General features: G+C 40.9%; 1 protein-coding gene across 1 annotated transcript in view; it reads left to right on the plus strand.

Annotated features, from left to right (window-relative positions):
• The first annotated feature begins 4,680 nt into the window (after positions 1 to 4,680).
• Positions 4,681 to 17,780, plus strand: part of LOC130031062 (cytochrome P450 2J2-like) — a 36,439-nt gene continuing 23,339 nt past the window's right edge. The window contains exons 1-4 of the mRNA XM_056122302.1: positions 4,681 to 4,956; positions 13,111 to 13,273; positions 16,622 to 16,771; positions 17,151 to 17,311. Of these exons, the coding sequence (XP_055978277.1) occupies positions 4,681 to 4,956; positions 13,111 to 13,273; positions 16,622 to 16,771; positions 17,151 to 17,311 (750 nt within the window). The remainder of the gene's footprint in view (positions 4,957 to 13,110; positions 13,274 to 16,621; positions 16,772 to 17,150; positions 17,312 to 17,780) is intronic.

Raw genomic sequence — 17,780 nt, forward strand, 5'->3', positions numbered from 1 at the left:
CCCCTCTCTGATCTGAAACTCTGGGTACGAAAGAGTCGGACTTTACCCTATTCCATTTTTGTTCAGCCGCTAGGTGTCTGGCAAAGCACTGCAAGGGAGGCTTCATGGCTGCTTCTGACTCCCTGTGGAGTATACTGGGCCTGCATGGAAGTTTCCTCTGCCTAGCGCTGGCCTTTTTCTGGGGTTCCCCTCCGCTAGTAGGGTGAGCAAAGGAAAATGGTCTCTGTCTACTCTCCTCCCCTCCGCAAAACAGAGGTATTCTTGATATTCTGGAGGGGCCCAGTCAATGCTCCCCCTAGCTGGCATCTTTTATAATAAAGGAAGGGGGAGATGTGGGAAGCTGGCCCTTTAACTGACCAAGGGCCTACATGCCTGTGCTAGGTATGGTCATCTTGACCTACGTGACCCCGAAGCAGGCAAAGCCAGTGCTATGTATGGTTATCTTGATGTATGGTTATTCTGAGAGAACATCTGTCATGACTGTCAGTAATAACAAGAAGTAACTACCTCGTGCCTGGTACGTGATACGTATAAATTTTATAAATCATATGGACATGGGCCTTTGTGTATCTACCTCATGTCTGGTAAATCATATGGACATAGCCCTTTGTGTAATCACCTGTCTGGTACGAGATACACATAAACCTTGTAATGCATGATATGTGAAAACAAACCTTCCTAACCATATATGGGCACGACCTTTTGTGTAGCTGCCTTACTAATGGATATAGACCCTGATTGCCCCCAATAAAGTCTGTCCCTTTTTCTCTCTGTTTCTGAACTGCATTCTGTCTCTTGTGTCTTGTGTTCATTCGGTTGGTCCCTCCTTGCACCTACGGATCCTAGGGCCACCTCTACGGGCTGAAGAGTGGTTTTCGGGCCCCCTGCACTGTGCATCTGGTGCCATGGCCGTGCTGGAGAGCCGCTTGTGGGGGGCAACTCATGGCCTCTGTTGGGTGTGAAGGATGAGCTGGTTCCTCCCCACTTCCCATGAGGCTGCAGTTGCCCTGTCATCACCGGCTCATACCTGGCTTTCCAATAAGCACTGAGGCAGCGGCCACAGTGCTGGGGGGGGGGGGGGGGGAGAAAGCGGAAAAGACAAACACCCTTTCCCTCCCTGGGGAGGGCATGGCACCGGAGTTTAATGCATAGTCCATTCACATTTCTGCTGCAAGCTGCTGGGCTCTGGATTAGTTCCATGTGCCTCTGGTGCCATGCATGGCCGTGCTGAAGAGTCGCTCATGGGGGGGGGGGCAACCTCAGCATAAATTTTAATATATTTTTTATTTGTTAAAATCAATGTATTGACATTTTGATCACTTCAAGTAGAATGGGCATATTAACAGCAGTTATTATCTAATTATGAATGTTATATGTTTTTCTATTTATTTGTTTCTAATTTCATTTCTTTCAAACATAAATAGCTATTTGTGATGAGGTCTTTTGTGTCTTTGAGTTTTTGTTCCTATATATTTTGTCTTTCTATTGTGTAATAGAAAATTATTTCTATTAGCAGATGAAATTGTTATATAAACCTTAGATATTGCACACACAGAGCTTAAAAATTGTCGGAACTAATGAGTGACTGCAACTAAGTTGCAGTGTATAAACATAAACAATTGTGTTTCTACACATTAATAGCAATCTGAAAGGGGTTTGATATTTTTATCACTCTGGCAGAATATGTTAGTGTGTTTGGATTTTAATATTTAGTGATTATTGACATACTGATATATATAGATATATATGTACATATATGTTACTGCTCTCTATTCACTATTCTTGATTTTTGTTTCCTTTTGTATCATTCACTCCTTTTTATGCCTTCTCTAGTTTTAACAAAACATTTTATATTATTCTGTTTTTTCTATCTTAAACATTAATTATATTTCCTTTTTTACTTAATTGTCTGCCCTAGAATTTTCAATATTCATTCCCAACTAGCCCAAACCTACTTTCAGATAATCGTACTTCTTCATTCATCTTGAAAGTATGTTATAGATCTTTCTCTAATTTGCCCCTTCTTATCCCAACATTCATATTATTTTCATTTTTCATTCTTTTTTATAATTTATATTATAATTCTTTTTATGATTTATTTTATAATTTTTTGTTTGCAATACTCTTAATTATGGTTTCGCACAGGCATAATCCCAACACAACACCCATCACCAGTGAACCTGCCTCCCAAAAGTTTTTTTAAAAAATAAAATAAATAAAAAATAAATAAATAACAAATAAATAAATAACTACCCATTACCTGCAAATGACAATGAGAGACTGGAATAAAGACAAAGAACTTGGCTGTATGCAGCCCCTATGAGTTCCAAGTCATTGCAAGAAACTTCTGCACTCACCCCCAATTCCAAGTGCCCAGCACTGCAATCTGGCACTGGAGGGTCATGGCGCCTGAACAACTTCGGCTTCTCTGCCCCTGACACTGGACAATGAGCCCCAGAGACTAGCTTGGGAGCTGCCTATTCCCTAAAATAAAAGTCAATTATTTCTTTTCATTTTACTTTTTTTCTTCTCTGACATTAGTCTCATTTTTATTTAGACATGAATTTCTGATATATACATTTTCCTCCATTTTGAGGAATTTCTTTCAACATTTCTGTAAGACAGATCTGCTTGGCAATAATATCTTCAGTTATACTTAAAAATGTTCCTTCTTGGCTTCATTTTAAGGCTAAGTATTATAGAACTTGCTTTTATAAAAACATGTTGGCAAGTATTAAAATGATAGCGATTTGAATTTTATAACGTGAAAACAAAACAAACTATCTAACGTGTAAAACACACATCTTCAGAACTGATTCTTTTCTTCTTTTATTATTTCTTACTGTGAAACTCTCAAATTCTTTTAAAAATTATTTTGGACAGCATGGTTTATAAATTGGGATCAGAAGGATTTCACACATGAGCCATTCCAGTACTGTACCCTCCGCCCAGATGTCAGTTTCCTTCTAGAATTATTCCGGGCCCCTCTCTCCCCCCACAACTCCAACCTTCAGAACTACTGAAGAAGAATTCTTAATTTATGTTGCCTTTGGGCATTTGTATTCTGCTATTCTGTTTTTCTCCTGACAACCTTGGTTTTATCCCTGGAACCATAAAAGGTAGCTATACATCACCATGGTCAACCCTTCTATCCCTACCCCCAGGACAGTCAGTAATAAACCCTGAGCCCCTCAGAGTTGGCACAGCTCCCCACTTTCAAATATCAAAGTATCCTAATTTTTACAAGAAAATTTCAAACCAATAAATCAGTATAGCTGGTTGGAAAGTATCCCTTACAGTTCATCTCAAATTCTCTTTATCTAAATTAACTTTTTAATATTTACACAGTGTTACTTCTCCAGATAGGCATGTTTTGCAAAACGGGTTTTAATTTATGTTGAAAAAAAATCACTTGATTGCTATAATCAGAATTACAGTTGAAATTAACCTGCTAATGAATTATCAATTTATTCAGGGATTCATGTGGCACATATCTTAGACAGAGTGGTATTGTAATTTCTCTCATGGTGTAATTAATCTTATGCTTTAAATTTTCCTTTGTGGGACTTGATAGAAAACTAATCTGTATGTAATGTCACCTCTCTCCTCTCTCTCCTTCTCTCTTTCTTTCATTTTCTTTTCCTATCTTCCTTTCTGTTCTCAGAATAGGTTAGTGAACCCAGAGAAAATAAGGAGGAAAAGTACAGAATAATACTGAACACCAATGCCCAATATTCACCTATTCAGTGATAAACTTTTGTGCTATTTTCCTTTAGAACAAAAAATCTCAACCACTCCTTCAACCCTAGGTATGTGTGTTATATATACACGACCCTACAACATACTTTTCATAAATTTTCTTACATTTAAAAATATCAACCCAAAAGCCTCTGCTCATTTGCATTTTTGACTTAATGGAACTGGACTTCTATTTCTGATTTGTTTTCAAGATTTTAAGCAGTGGAGCGTGGGGTGTGTGTGTGTGTGTGTGTGTGTGTGTGTGTGTGTGTGTGTGTGTGTTTCCAGATCTAAGTTATGTTTCCATTTATCATTTATGGTGAGATAGAGGGAGGCCCGCACATGATCACACGGGATGTGGGTGGGGGAGGAGGAGTGGACCCCCAGGGGACTGTAGAAACTAGAGAAGTTTGAGGTTTAGAGCTTGTAAGAAAGAATCTCAGCAAACCACTGACAGGAGGAAGCAGTTCCCTTCCCTATTAATTAAACCCTTCTCGGGACCAGGCTCTCTGCTAGGAGCTTGGAAACGTTAGAGAAACGTTTACGCGGCAAGGATTCCTTTATTACCCATGTATCTGGACCTTCATCTCACTGGGGAAGGAGCCAGAAGAGCTCATGAGTCAGAGGGTCAGAATGAAACAAGACTTTCTGCTCATCCAAACGCTCAGAAATATCTGGTGCATCAGAAACAAGGAAGGAGCAGGGAAGTCCTAGTCCAGAAAGAGTCTTGCCCAGACTTGGGCGAGTTTTCCTAGGAGTCCCAGTGGCAGGGGGGCAGTGGTGGCCAGCGGGCGCCCAGGAGCAGCAGGAGAGGGTCTCAGGTCTGGGACTGACCCGCCCCGCGCAGCTCTGGGACTGGGACCATCTGGGCACGCGCACTGCAGCGCCACGCTCCCACGGGGAGCGGAAAGGGGCGGGACGGGGAGAGGCCGCAGGGTGGCTATGACAGCAGTGACTGTCCTCTGCTCAGACCTCAGACAGAAAGCAGAGCCACTGGACTTCCCAGGCGCGCTCCCGGCCATGGTTTCCCTGGTGACCGCGCTCTGGACGGTGCTCCATGCGCGCACCCTCCTGCTGGGCGCTGTCGCCTTCCTGTTCTTTGCTTATGTCTTCAGAAAGCGGCGCCCCGAGAACTGCCCACCGGGGCCCCCGCGCTGGCCCGTCCTGGGAAACTTCTTCCAGGTGGACTTTGCGCAGTCGCATTTGCAGATTCAGCAGGTAGGAGCCGCTTGAGGGGAAAGGGGACGCGTCCCGACCTTGACCTGCAGGGCCAGGCTATTCCAGTGTCCTGGGGCTGGAGGAAGAAGCAGATGCTAAAGCCCCGAGACCTGGTGACCCAGGGGGAGCCCCACCCTGGTTGGCAGAGTCTTTGGAAAAGTGAAATAGAACTAAGCGGTTACCTCATAATCAAGAGCGATGTAAGCGTGCCAGGCTTGCTTCACTCGACCTGCTTTCTGGAAACGTTCTTTGCTTTTGGTTTTTATTGACTTGATTACACCGTGGGCTTGGGTTGGTTGGTTTTGGTTTTCCTTTTCATTTTGGTTTTGCGGCTACACCTTGCAGTACTCAAGGCTTCCTCCTGGCTTCGTGTTCTAGGGCCACTCCTGACAGTGCTTGGAGGACCCTCTGAAGTGTAGGGGATAGAGTCAGATTGGTCACGTGCACGGCAAGTGCCCTATCTGCTGGACTATTGCTCCTGTCTCAATGCTTTGTTTGTATATTTGTTGATTGACTTCATTCACGAAATTGGATCTGTAGCGAGTCTTTTACCAATTTTGAGAACTCATTGGTGATTATTTCTTCAAATGTTTTTACTCTTTGATCTCTTTCCTTGAGGACGCTTTGTACCCTGATGCTAAAAATATTAGGCCTTTGATTTCTCACCCCTGGGTACTGAGAATTCATATCTTTTTCTCTCCCTGATGTGTTTTGTCTCTTGTTTAGATGATATACTTTCCATTGATCTGTTTTCATTGTAATTAATTCTTCTTATTTTTACCATTATTATTAAGCTGCAGTTGAGTTTTCGTTTAAGTTGCATTTTTAGTTCTAAAATGTCCCTCAGATTCTTATGCACATATATGTAGAAAGTTTTGCCTTCTTATGAGTGTGTTGCAATTGTTCATCAAGACATATTTAAACCACAACTTTAGCACCTTTACAATTCCAATACCTGCATCATCTCAGGACTGGGGTCAACTCACTAGTAATTCTTTTTTTTTTTTTAATTTTTATTAGTGAGACACCATGAGGTACAGTTGTAGACTTACAAATTTTGTGCTTGGGTTTCAATTATACAATGATCAAATACCCATCTCTCCACCAGTGCCCATTTCCCACCACCACGGATCCCAGCATCCCTCCCATCCCCCATGCCCCCCATCCTAACCTGCCTCTGTGGCAGGGCATTCCCCTCTGTTCTCTCTCTCTCCTTTTGGGTGTTGTGGTTTGCAAAAGAGGATGGGAGAAGCATGCTGAAAGTAGACTCACCAGTAATTCTTAGGAAAGTTCCTAAACTGGAATTTTCCTTGTTCTTGCTGCAACAAGTAACTTTGACTATATAGTGAACATTTTTATGCTGTGTTATCAGACTCCATGTTAATCTTTTATTTCAGCAGACAATCAACCTTCATGTTTCCAAAAGCTTAAGGTCAATGCAGGCAATAAAGTATCCCCTCTGATCTCTTCCTCTTTTAGCACAGGCTAGAGAGACAGAAAATGGGACCAAACAGCAGGGATCCCTCTGGATATTGCAGTTTCTTTCTTACTGCCAGGCAGATAGAAGCCACACCCCTAACCATATCTGTTTTATGGAAAGGAATGCACCCTTGTTTCTTCTGTGTCTGTCTTTGTTTGGGTCCATGTCTCAGGTCCCAGGGCTACACTGGGCTCAGTTTCATGGATCAGTCCTGATAGCTCCAGAGTGGCCATATGCAGTGCCAGGAGCAGCTGCAATGCCAGGCATTCATCTTTTTCTTTTATGTAGGAGTACTGCTATTTATTCAGCCACTGATTGGCTGATTGAATTGTGCATGAACTCTACTTTACTTTTTTTTCATTTTTTATAACTTCATTTATTGAATCACCATTAGAGCAGTTACAAAGCTTTCGGGTCTAAGTCTCGGTCATACAATGAAACACCCGTACCTTCACCAGTGCCCATTCTCCACCCTCAACAACCCCAGTATACCCCTATCCCACACCCTCCCCCTACCTGTGGGGCAGATGATTTCCATATTATTCTCTCTCTACTTTGATCACATTCAATATTTTGACACCAGACCCATCATTATTATTTGAGATTTTACCCCAACACTCATATCTGCTGAAAAGGCAATGGTAGACAATTTGTTTTCTATTGCTGGTTACGAATAACATATGATCTTGCGTGGCTGCAGTAGTGACTGCGTGATTTTGAAATTCCAAAATTTTAACTCTTAAATCTGGAGGGATTTCTGCCAAAACCTGCTGGGTTCCAAGATTTGCTCCTGAGTCTCTGAGATCATGGCCGTTAAGCAGCTTGATCAGAAGCCAGAAAGGCCATTCGTGGGTGATGACTTGGGGTCTCCTTGGGATGGGGAGGACAGGACCGGCTCCACCCCGATCCCTGGAGGCCCAAAATGTCTCGTTACTGTGGGCCCAAACCTGACTGTCCAATGGCTTCTGGAGGATGACGGCCACCCAGCCGCCGGGGGAAGCAGGCGGAGGGACAACACCCTCTCCCCCCTGGGCTGGCCTGGAGATGGTAACCTACTTTGTGGTCCAGACGCATTTCTGCCAAAAGTCACTGGGTTTCAAAATGTGTTTCGGAGTCTCTGGGATCATGGCCATTAAGCAGTTCAATCAGGAACCAGAGAGGCCATGCCTCCAATTATATAGCTGAGCCGGAGGTGGTTTGTGGGTGTGTCTCCCACATACCTAACTTCTGGCAGTTTACTTTCTTGGTAAACTTTGCCCCAAGTTTTTGGGGTCTGGCCAAAGGCACAGCAGCAATTTTGGGGTATCTGGAAGTCTGAAGGCTCCATGAGGCTGCTGATGCACTCACCTCACAGGTACAGATTGACCTGCTGGCAGCAACATACCCCCAGCCCCCAGGAGGCATTCATCTTAACCTCACTACTCTCTCTCTCTCTCTCTCTCTCTCTCTCTCTCTCTCTCTCTCTCTCTCCCTCCCTGCCTCTTACCCTCTCTCTCCCTGTCTCTTTCCCTTTCTCTCCTTTGTCTCTTTCCCTCTCTCTCTCTCTCTCTGTCTCTCTCTCTCTCCCTCCCTGTCTCTTTCCCTCTCTCTCCCTTGTCTCTTTCTCTCTCTCTCTCTCTCTCTCTCTCTCTCTCTCTCTCTCTCTCTCTCTCTCTCTCCCGCTCTCTCCCCTCTGTCTTCTCTGTCTCTCCCTTTCCCTCACCCTCCTCCCCTCTGACCCCATCCTTATTTTCAGATATACAAATTCAAATTATTCCCCATTTTCCTCCAGAGAGTCTCTTTGCAAAGTTCAGGGGTGGATGTTGCTATTCAGCTCTCAGTCTCAGAAAGGAGAGATATCAGGATATCAGGTTGCTGCTGCAGAGCTCTGGTGTGACAAGTTTTCACCCAGAGGAGCTGAAGCCCCAGGAGGGTGAGGGAGACTCAGTGTGTGTGTGTGTGTGTGTGTGTGTGTGTGTGTGTGTGTGTGTCTGTGTGTGTCTGTGTGTGTGTGTGTCTGTGTGTGTGTGTGTGTTATGATGTCAGCCTCCAGAGGGGTTAGACAGCTACCAGACTCTGTAATATTACATCATCTCTTCTGTTTATTGACTAAAGGATGGACTATATTTCCTAGAGTTTCTTTTGTCTATACCCATTTATATCAAGACCAGGAGGAGGAATAAAATAGTGTGATTTGACTCAATCTTGTCTGAAATAGAAAATTTGTTATGTTCTCTTGTTTTACCACCAACACAGAAATAACCTGACATAGAATAGTCTAGTGATGAAATCAAGGCTGAAATCCAATACCTGGCTCAAAAAATTTCATCAGAGATATTTGATTTTACATTAGGTAGGGTGGTCTTTAGTATTTTGTTGGCAGTGCTATTTCTATGGTTGTTATTGGTTATGTCCAGCTGCAGAGATGATTTGGGGTCACTTGATGTTGAAAGTCAGGCAGCGGCCTTAACCCAGACCTCACTCCTGCAAAACTCTACCACATGAGCCAAAAAATTTTTTTAAGTTTGTGTGATTTAAAATACTTGTAGTGGAATGAGTCCACTGTGGTTACCAAATGTAAAATCAGAAAGTTAGTAAATCTGACGCTCTGGGGATTACTTCTTGTGTGGTTCTGAAGTTAAATGGGTGGCGTGAGACATAGGACAGGAAAACGGAGGTTGTCTTATGTGCTGTCAAGTCTTGTTCAATCCCCAGCATCACATATGGTCCCCTGAACCCTGCCAGGATTGAGTCCTCAACACAGAACCAGAAGTAATTTCTGAACATGATGGGTATAGCAATAAAAAAAAACAGAAGAAAAGGGGAAAATGGCTCAGAGTAAATTGGACTGAGCTTGAAAGGAATGTTTGGCAAATAGTTAAGTGGAGTAAAGTTTCAAATGGGACAAAGTGTCATGAGCTAAAACATCGAGAGAACAATAAAGATACAGGCCCCCTTTATGCCACCCAAAAAGTTATTTTGTATTGTTCACCTTCTACAAGCTTTTATAACTATCTGACTTAGAGGATTTATTTAAATAAGACAAAATCTGAGGGTTGGAGCAATAACACAGTGGTTAGGTCATTTGCCTTGCACGCGGCTGACCTGGGTTCGATTCCCAGCATTCCATGTGGTTCCCTGAGCACCACCAGGGGTAATTTCGGAGTGCAGAGCCAGGTGTAACCCCTGTGCATCGCCAGGTGTGACCCAAAGAGCAAAAAAAAAAAAGTAAATAAATAAGAGAAAATCTTATTGGACTAAAGGGGGCAAAATAAGATAAAGCAAATAATCATGCTATTTGTTTGTAACCATTCTAAATAGTTTACAAATAATTAGTTATATAAGGTTGCTTGAAGAGGAGACCTCAAAATTCAGCAATGTAAAAGAAATGTTTGAAACTTAATTCTCTCTCACAAATGAATCCACATGTAGGCAGACAGTCCAGCTTAGTGTGAGTACTTATTCCAAAGGTTTTTTTCTAAAAGTTCCAGTTCCTTCTGTCTGATTCAGTCCTGAGGGACCATTATATGTTGTTTTTTGTCAGTGGGAAGGGAAAAAGAAAGATAGCAAGCAAGACACTTTCTTTTAAGGATGTGCCCCTGAATATACACATGTCCTTATCACTGACCACATCTGGAAAAACTGGGAACTGTGTTTTTAATTGGAAAGTACTTTGCAAGTCACTTGAGCTAGTACTTAGGAAGTACCATCACACCTGTATGTTAAATAATGAGAATAAGACATGTAATAATAAGTATATAAATTATAATAACAACATAGATAGTAATGAGTAAAAGGTTTATCAATTGTTTGAAGGGTCCAGTAGATTATGAGCTTCTTTTCTTAATATTTTTTGTGGGGGTGGGTGTAGTGCTCAGGACTTACTCCTGATTCTGTTCTTAGAAATCTCTCCTGGAGGTGTTCAGGGATACATATGTAGTTCCAGGGACCAAAGCCTGGTCAGTCCTGTGCAAGGCAAGTGCCTTCCCTGCTGTACTATCTCTCCTGCCCCTACATTGAGACATATTAAAATGCAATTTCATGTGTGAGTTTTATTCTCTTTGTATGTTTATTCCTAACACTGCAACACACACTCTTTTTTTCCTCCCCCCCTATCCACACCCAGAAATATATCTCCTGGACTTCGATATATGTCCGTGTGGACTCTTTTGTAATAAAATATAATCTGAATCATTTGTTGAACTTTCTACTAATAGAAAGCATTAGAAATAGAACGAGTAAATTTAAAAATACAGCATTAATATTGGGTAAAGACATTAAGCTTTAGTAAAATATAAACCCACGTGCATTCTTTTTCCTATACAATGATAAGTGTGTACACCCCACGCGCATACACTGTTTCTCTGTTCTAGTGAGAATTCGAAGGAAACTACTGCTGGACAAGAATTTGTAGACTTTTTTTTCTCTCTCTGTTGCTTTTTGTTTTGTTGACTCTCAAGTTTAGGGACTTAGTAAAACCTATCTGAGTTCTACATCTCTGGTAACCATGGTGCTATCATTAATATCTCTAGTACCTTATTTCTAATTTTTTCCTTATTCTAAATCTTTGTTTTACTACATTTTATGTTTTAAGTACCTCATATACTGGATTTGGTTTCTTAAGATGAATTTTTTTCATTAATTTTGTCTTGAAATAAAGCTCTTTGTCAATTATTTTTCCATTTTCATTCTGATGTTAAGATGTATTTACATGCTTGAACAATTAAATTTTAACATCTTTGTTCTCTTCCATCATTCTTTTAAAGGACTATGTATTAACATGCTTTCCCAGTGTATTTTACTGTACAAAGACTTTTCAGATGTTCTCTGAGTATTAGATTCATGTACATGTCAAGCAATTGGCAGGATGACTGGCACAATACAAATAGAGAACTGTGAGACAGCATCAGTGTTAATCAAGTAATTCACTAAAATGTAATCTAAAATATCCACTTGACTCATGGGGACCTCTTTCTGATGTGTTATTTTAATTAAACCAAAAGCATGCACTACAGAGTCAGAGCATCTTGAGTTGGAACCTTGACTCAAACCTTCCTAGCAAGACACATGTACTATACCTAGAAACAAAACATATTTTTTGAACGCCCTGGAACAAAAACAACGGAAGGATTGAGGCCAGGCTTGGTTTTGAATGTGGGATCAGGAAGGTGTAATGAGATTGAACTGATTTTATTTGCTCTGATGGAGACAGGGGGGTTCTGGGTGCTAGAATAGACATGGGAAAGTGTCTGTGCATGGGGATAGAAATGCGAGACAGAGACACCTGTCCAGGAAAAAGAATTTGTCTATATTTAATCACCGGTTTCAGCTAGACAAAGCCCATAGACAGAGTCAGAAAAGAGCTTGCTCACTATCTAGTCACTCTCAACAATCCCTCTTGTACCTAACTGCATATTTAACTGTAGTTCGGACACACTTTTTTTTTCTCTTTCTCTCTCATACTCTTCTCCCTCTCACCCTCATTCTCACTTAGCTTGCACAAGCTCACTAAACACCAAGAATAGGAAGTAACATCACATGCAGGTCCTTGGCCTCAAATCTTTCATAAGGCCTGGCTTACTGTCTCTGACCCTCAACTCTTCTGCCATTTTGGCTACCACTCACTGCCTTTTTCTGAAAGACAAGAAAAGCATTGCTGTACCAGGGTGGTTATGAGATTAAATGAGATACAAAGTGGAGGTGCTCACCGTGACACCCAGGGCCATCCTGACCACCAAGCCTTCTTGCACACATCCTGCCATGGGGTCTCATTCTTTGTAGCCTTCAGCGCTTCCACCTCCCTTTACTCACAGGGCTTGTTCCAGAGATGCTTGCGGCTGTGCGCCAGGCACTAGAAAACAAAGTGCCTTTTCACTTTCTGCTCTCATTCGTCTTCACAGAACCCTTTCATGGAGAAAATTTTTTACCCTTTTGTGTCTGGGGAGCAACGGTTTAAAAGAAAAGAAACAACTTGTCAAGACCCCACAGCCAGTGACCCAAGCAGCCAAGAGTTGCACATACTCCAGACCTAGATTCTTTACTCCATTGCTGATTCCTACACTATAGTCAACTCTTTATTGTCTAGCTCGGAGAGCCCGGCAAGCTACCGAGAGTATTCGATATGCCAGACACAGTAACAACAAAGTCTCCAATGGAGACGTTACTGGGCCCGCTCGAGCAAATCGATGATCAACGGGAGGGCCTTTACCTTTACCTTTACCTTTTATTGTCTAGCACATGTGGAGCCCAGAGGAGCATTTCTTGCGATCAGAGATTGTTTACTGAGAAGTTCCTTCTTGCTACACCATACTTACATGAAACTTAGCTGAGTTTTCCCAGGAAAGGACCTGCACTGAATTCTTTTTATTCACCTTCTCTAGGATGCATGAGGTTGGAGACTCTGTTTATTTATGATGGCTATAGCTTCCTATCGCATTCTAGGAAAATAGGAATCACTCAATTCTTTGTTTGACTACATGAATGGATGATTTATAAAGAATATTCATGCTCTTTGGCAGATCAAATCTGGGTCAAGATGAAACGGGGAGAAAGGAGAACAGGGAGAAGCTTGTCCTCAGATCATGGTGTAACTACACACCAGCACACACAGGAGTCCCCTCTCTACAGTCCCTCCATCCAGCCACACACATGTAGACATGTGCGTATTCAACTCTGACTACTGAACTGTTTTTCAGTTTGTGAAGAAATACGGGAATGTTATTAGCATGGAGTTTGGTGACATGTATTCAGTCCTTATAACTGGATTGCCCTTAATCAAAGAAGCCCTTGTTGAGCATGACCAATACTTCACGAACCGCCCTGTGACCCCTATCCGCCAGCGTGTCTTTAAGGAAAATGGTGAGTGTCTGGGCTATTGTTAGATGTGTTTGATATTCTAATGATCTGTCTAATGAGCCTCTGTGAATATCTTTCTCTCAAACTCCCAGAAATGAAGCTCATTATAAATTCTTGTCATAAAAAGGATATCAGAAGCCTCCTCTCAGATTTAGTAGGGTTTGCCTTATTGTGAAAGATAGGAAAGAAACTGTGTCCTGTATGGATTCACTCAGGTTGTTTCCATAAGCCTGTGACTGCCTCTCCTCAGTTGAAAAGGAATGATATTCAGCTTCCAGGTTTTCTACCTTAGTTCTCATCCTCATGAAAATGAACGTGGATCTGTTTCCTTCTGGCATTATACAGAAATTTCCTGCCATTACTTGAAAATGTTGTTAGTGCCACATAACTGCATAGTTTCCAATACTTAATCATTAAAACTGTGTCCCACAGGGTATTTTGAGACTTCTAGTCCATATTAAAATGGTTTTCCATGAATCCTTAAAGTTATCATGAAATATAATTCTAAATGAAAAACATGAATTGTTTCCTCTAGCAAAGCATAATATCTTCAGATTCTCCCCTATTTCTCTAGGAAATATTTTTTCCATCTGCTTTTCATATCTTCGTGATTTTTTCTGTTCTGAAAAGTCACAGCACTAGGCACAAATGATATAATGGCAAGCCTAAAAGATAAATCCATGCTCTTACACCACTTCCATTCTATTGAGAAAGACAATTCCAATTAGTTAAAACAATTGAGATAAATGGGTGTTATGGCCAGTGCCAGATGCATTGACTAGGGTTGTCTCATCTGTTCTTCTTTCTGTTGTTAAAGAAAGCTAGCATAAAGTAAATATCAATTTAATAACATAAAGAAGTGACAGTATATAAATAGAATAGAGCATAGCACAACAGAATAGAACATGGAAAATCAGAGAAAAGCTACAGAACAAAATGACAGAATGGAGGAAATAAAACAAGTGATGATTCTGGAGTGGGATGAAATTCAATGAATTTGAGGAATTGAAAGTTAGCTAATGTCGCAAGCATGGGGGTTACAAATGGAGATAATCTAGAGTGGAGGAAAGCTGCTGCAGTTGGTCAGGACTAGTTGGTGAAAATACTCACTAAGCAGGTAGCTTTTTATTGTACAGACATCAAAACTTTGATTTTTAATTATTACTAAGCACGGTCCTCCCGTTGTTCATCGATTTGCTCGAACAGGCCCAGTAACATCTCCATCATGAGACTTGTTACTGTGTCTGGCATATCGAATACATCACGGGGAGCTTGCCAGGCTCTGCCATGTGGGCGAGATATTCTCGGTAGCTTGCCAGGCTCTCCGAGAGGGGCAGAGGAATCGAACACGGGTCGGCCATGTTGGCCGCTTGTAAAGCAGATGCCCTACCGCTGTGCTATTGCTCCAGCCCTGATTTTTAATAGTAGGAGAATTATCATACTTTACTTTTTAAAGGCTTATCTAAGATGTATTGTAGACATTAGATCATAATGTTGCAGATTAGAAATGATGGTAGCTGGAATTAACATGAGGTCAAGAAATGACAAATCAGTATATTAAAAGAGGATGTGACAGAAGATTCATGAATTTAAGATGTTCAGGAAGCAAATTCAATAGGACATAATGACCTCAGTGGGAGTAAACAGGGATGTGGAGGTACCAAATAGGTAGAGGATAGGAATAAGGAACATTTGGAAAAGGACAAAGTTTTTGGTTTCAATTGGTCAGTGATTATTTGGAGAAAATAATGAATGCAATCATGGTTATGCTAAGTTTGAAATGCCCTTAAATCAACAAAATCAGCATGTGTCTGGAACTCAGAGACAGAAATAGATGGTCACAATTGATAGATATTTTATCAAATTTTATCACTTGATGTGATTTCTTAAATATGTAGTAAAGGGTGACAAAAGATGAATTAAGACCTAAACTTGAACTGCTCTGTTTCAAATGTTGGTAGAAGTTGAAGTGGCAAAAGATATGGAATCTTTACTGTCCAAGAATTAAAAGATATATTAGTTTTATTTAATTTTCCTTGGAAAGACAGTGTTTAAAAAGCCTTGTGACTGCAATATAAAAAAAATGAAGTAAAAAAGCATCACTTGTGCAAATGCTTCCTGAGCCCATGTGCTGCTTGTGCCCAGGTAGCTGAGCACATGTGGTACCCAAGCACACGTGTCGTCTGCATCTCCCCTCTTCAGGTGTGTACTTTCATATCTTTTTTTGGGATGTGTATATAGCTCTCTCTGCCTTTGGAGAATCCTGGATTCTCTCTTGAGCATATTATTCTCTCTCTCACACACACTTTCTCTCCCTCCTTCCCCTTCCTAAAACTCTCAAAATAAAGTCTATTTTATTAAAAAAAAAAAGTATCACTTAACAACAAAAAGGATGATTTCATTGAGATGGTGAAGGCCAACGTCAGACTTTTGGATAAGTTAGAGTGTTCTGGAGGAGAAGAAATTAAAGTCTGTCATGACCTGTAGTACAAAATGCATCATGGTATATTGCACATACCATGATATATTTTCCCCCTTTTCTTGTATTGCTTTTTCTGCGGAGATTTATTATCCCTTGAGCTCTTGAGTCACTCCTTCAACATTAAGGACCGGCTTACAAAGGATCTCTCCTATAGAAACTTGCTTCTTTAGGAGTGTAGATTTTGTCTTAGTATGGATTGGAGTGATAGCACAGCTGGTAGCACATTTGCCTTGCACGAGGCTGACCCGGGTTCGATTCCTCCAGCCCTCTCGGACAACCCAGCAAGTTACCAAGAGTATCCCACCTGCGTGGCAGAGCCTGGCAAGCTTCCCGTGGCTTATTCAATATGCCAAAATCAGTAACAACTAGTCTCACAATGGAGACGTTACTGGTGCCTGCTTGAGCAAATCTATGAACAACGGGACGACAGTGCTACAGTGCTATGTAGAAAACATAAATACTTAAATACACTTGTATTACTTGTAACAAAAGCATGAGTTTTAAAATCACTCAGACACTGAATTTTAATGTTGCTCAGTAATTTACTATGACTTGTGACATTTAATATAACTAGTACCTCTGATTTCTCATTAGAAAAATGATGGAAAGAAAGGAATAATTATACCATTATACCTATCTCACAGAATTTCTATGAGTTCTAAAAATATAATGCATAAAATAAGGCCTAGTATTGGTATTGCAAACAGTCAATATATACTAGTCATTACATCAGTTGCTTTGGTATTATTTTTCTGAATACTTGTTGATTTTAAATGCTCTTTAGATTATATCCACCCAGTAGACATTTGTAAAGCACCCCCATGCCAGATATGCATACTATAATGCCATAATTTTGATTTTTCCCCAAGGGTTGATCATGTCCAACGGTCAGACATGGAAGGAACAAAGAAGGTTCACCCTGACAACACTAAGGAACTTTGGTTTAGGAAAGAAGAGCTTAGAGGAACGTATTCAAGAGGAGGCCTACTACCTTGTCGAGTTTATAAAAGAGGAGAATGGTGAGTGCTTAATGGAGCAGGTGAAGGAGGTGCTACTCACTGACCCACTAAGTGGATGCTTATCAACTGCCTAAGTTCTTTTCCTGTGCACAGTGCTGTTTAAGGCACAAGGGTACAATAGTGACCTCTAACTCTTACTTTTCCTTATAGAACTCTGAAATTAAGCAAAAGAAGAAAGGCATTAGCCACATTATTGACTTAAACTCACTTTTACTTCTTAGGTATTGACTAAGTGCTTGTCAATTCCATAAGGTCACACCCTGTATGGGATGCATTAGTCAGAGTCTCATGTATGATTTTCACTCTGTATGTCGTAAGACGTATGGATATATGGACTCTTTCTAGAAAATGAAGAATCCACCACTTCTTTAACCTCCAGGACAGCCTTTTGACCCTCACTTCAAGATCAACAATGCAGTTTCCAATATTATTTGCTCTGTCACCTTTGGGGAACGCTTTGAGTACCAGGATGAAAAATTCCAGGGACTTCTAAGGATGCTGGATGAGGTCATATGTCTGGAAACTTCTTCATGGTGCCAGGTAATGAAATTCTTGTCATATATCTTAGTTATTTAATCAGATAACAAACATATAATTTCTTCCATTTTTATGAGCTAAACATTAGAAACTCATTCCTCATTTTTGGGTCACACCCAGTAGTAGTGGGATCTAATCAAATATGATAGTTAGGGTGAACACACAATGGAAGTTATTGAATCCATATTTTCCATATTTTCTGCAGCAAAACCTACACATTAAAATTTCTTTACCTTTTACTCTTTTCTGTTTTTTTTTACTCGTTTCTGTTACCTCTCTATTAATTTTGTTGTGTGTCTTGTTCTTGAGGTCACTGATTAAAATTTTAGTCTCTGTCACTTTCCTTGCTCTTCTGCCCCATTTTATTCTCCCAGGAAACCCCTTTATTTAGAAAAGGGGGGTTACCCATTGAAGACTTATGACTCCCTGGATTGATTCTCTTTTGTTATAAAGAAGTAAAATCCCTTAATTG

This window comes from Sorex fumeus, unplaced genomic scaffold (genome assembly GCF_029834395.1).
Source record: "Sorex fumeus unplaced genomic scaffold, SorFum_2.1 ptg000045l, whole genome shotgun sequence".
Taxonomy (NCBI): domain Eukaryota; kingdom Metazoa; phylum Chordata; class Mammalia; order Eulipotyphla; family Soricidae; genus Sorex; species Sorex fumeus.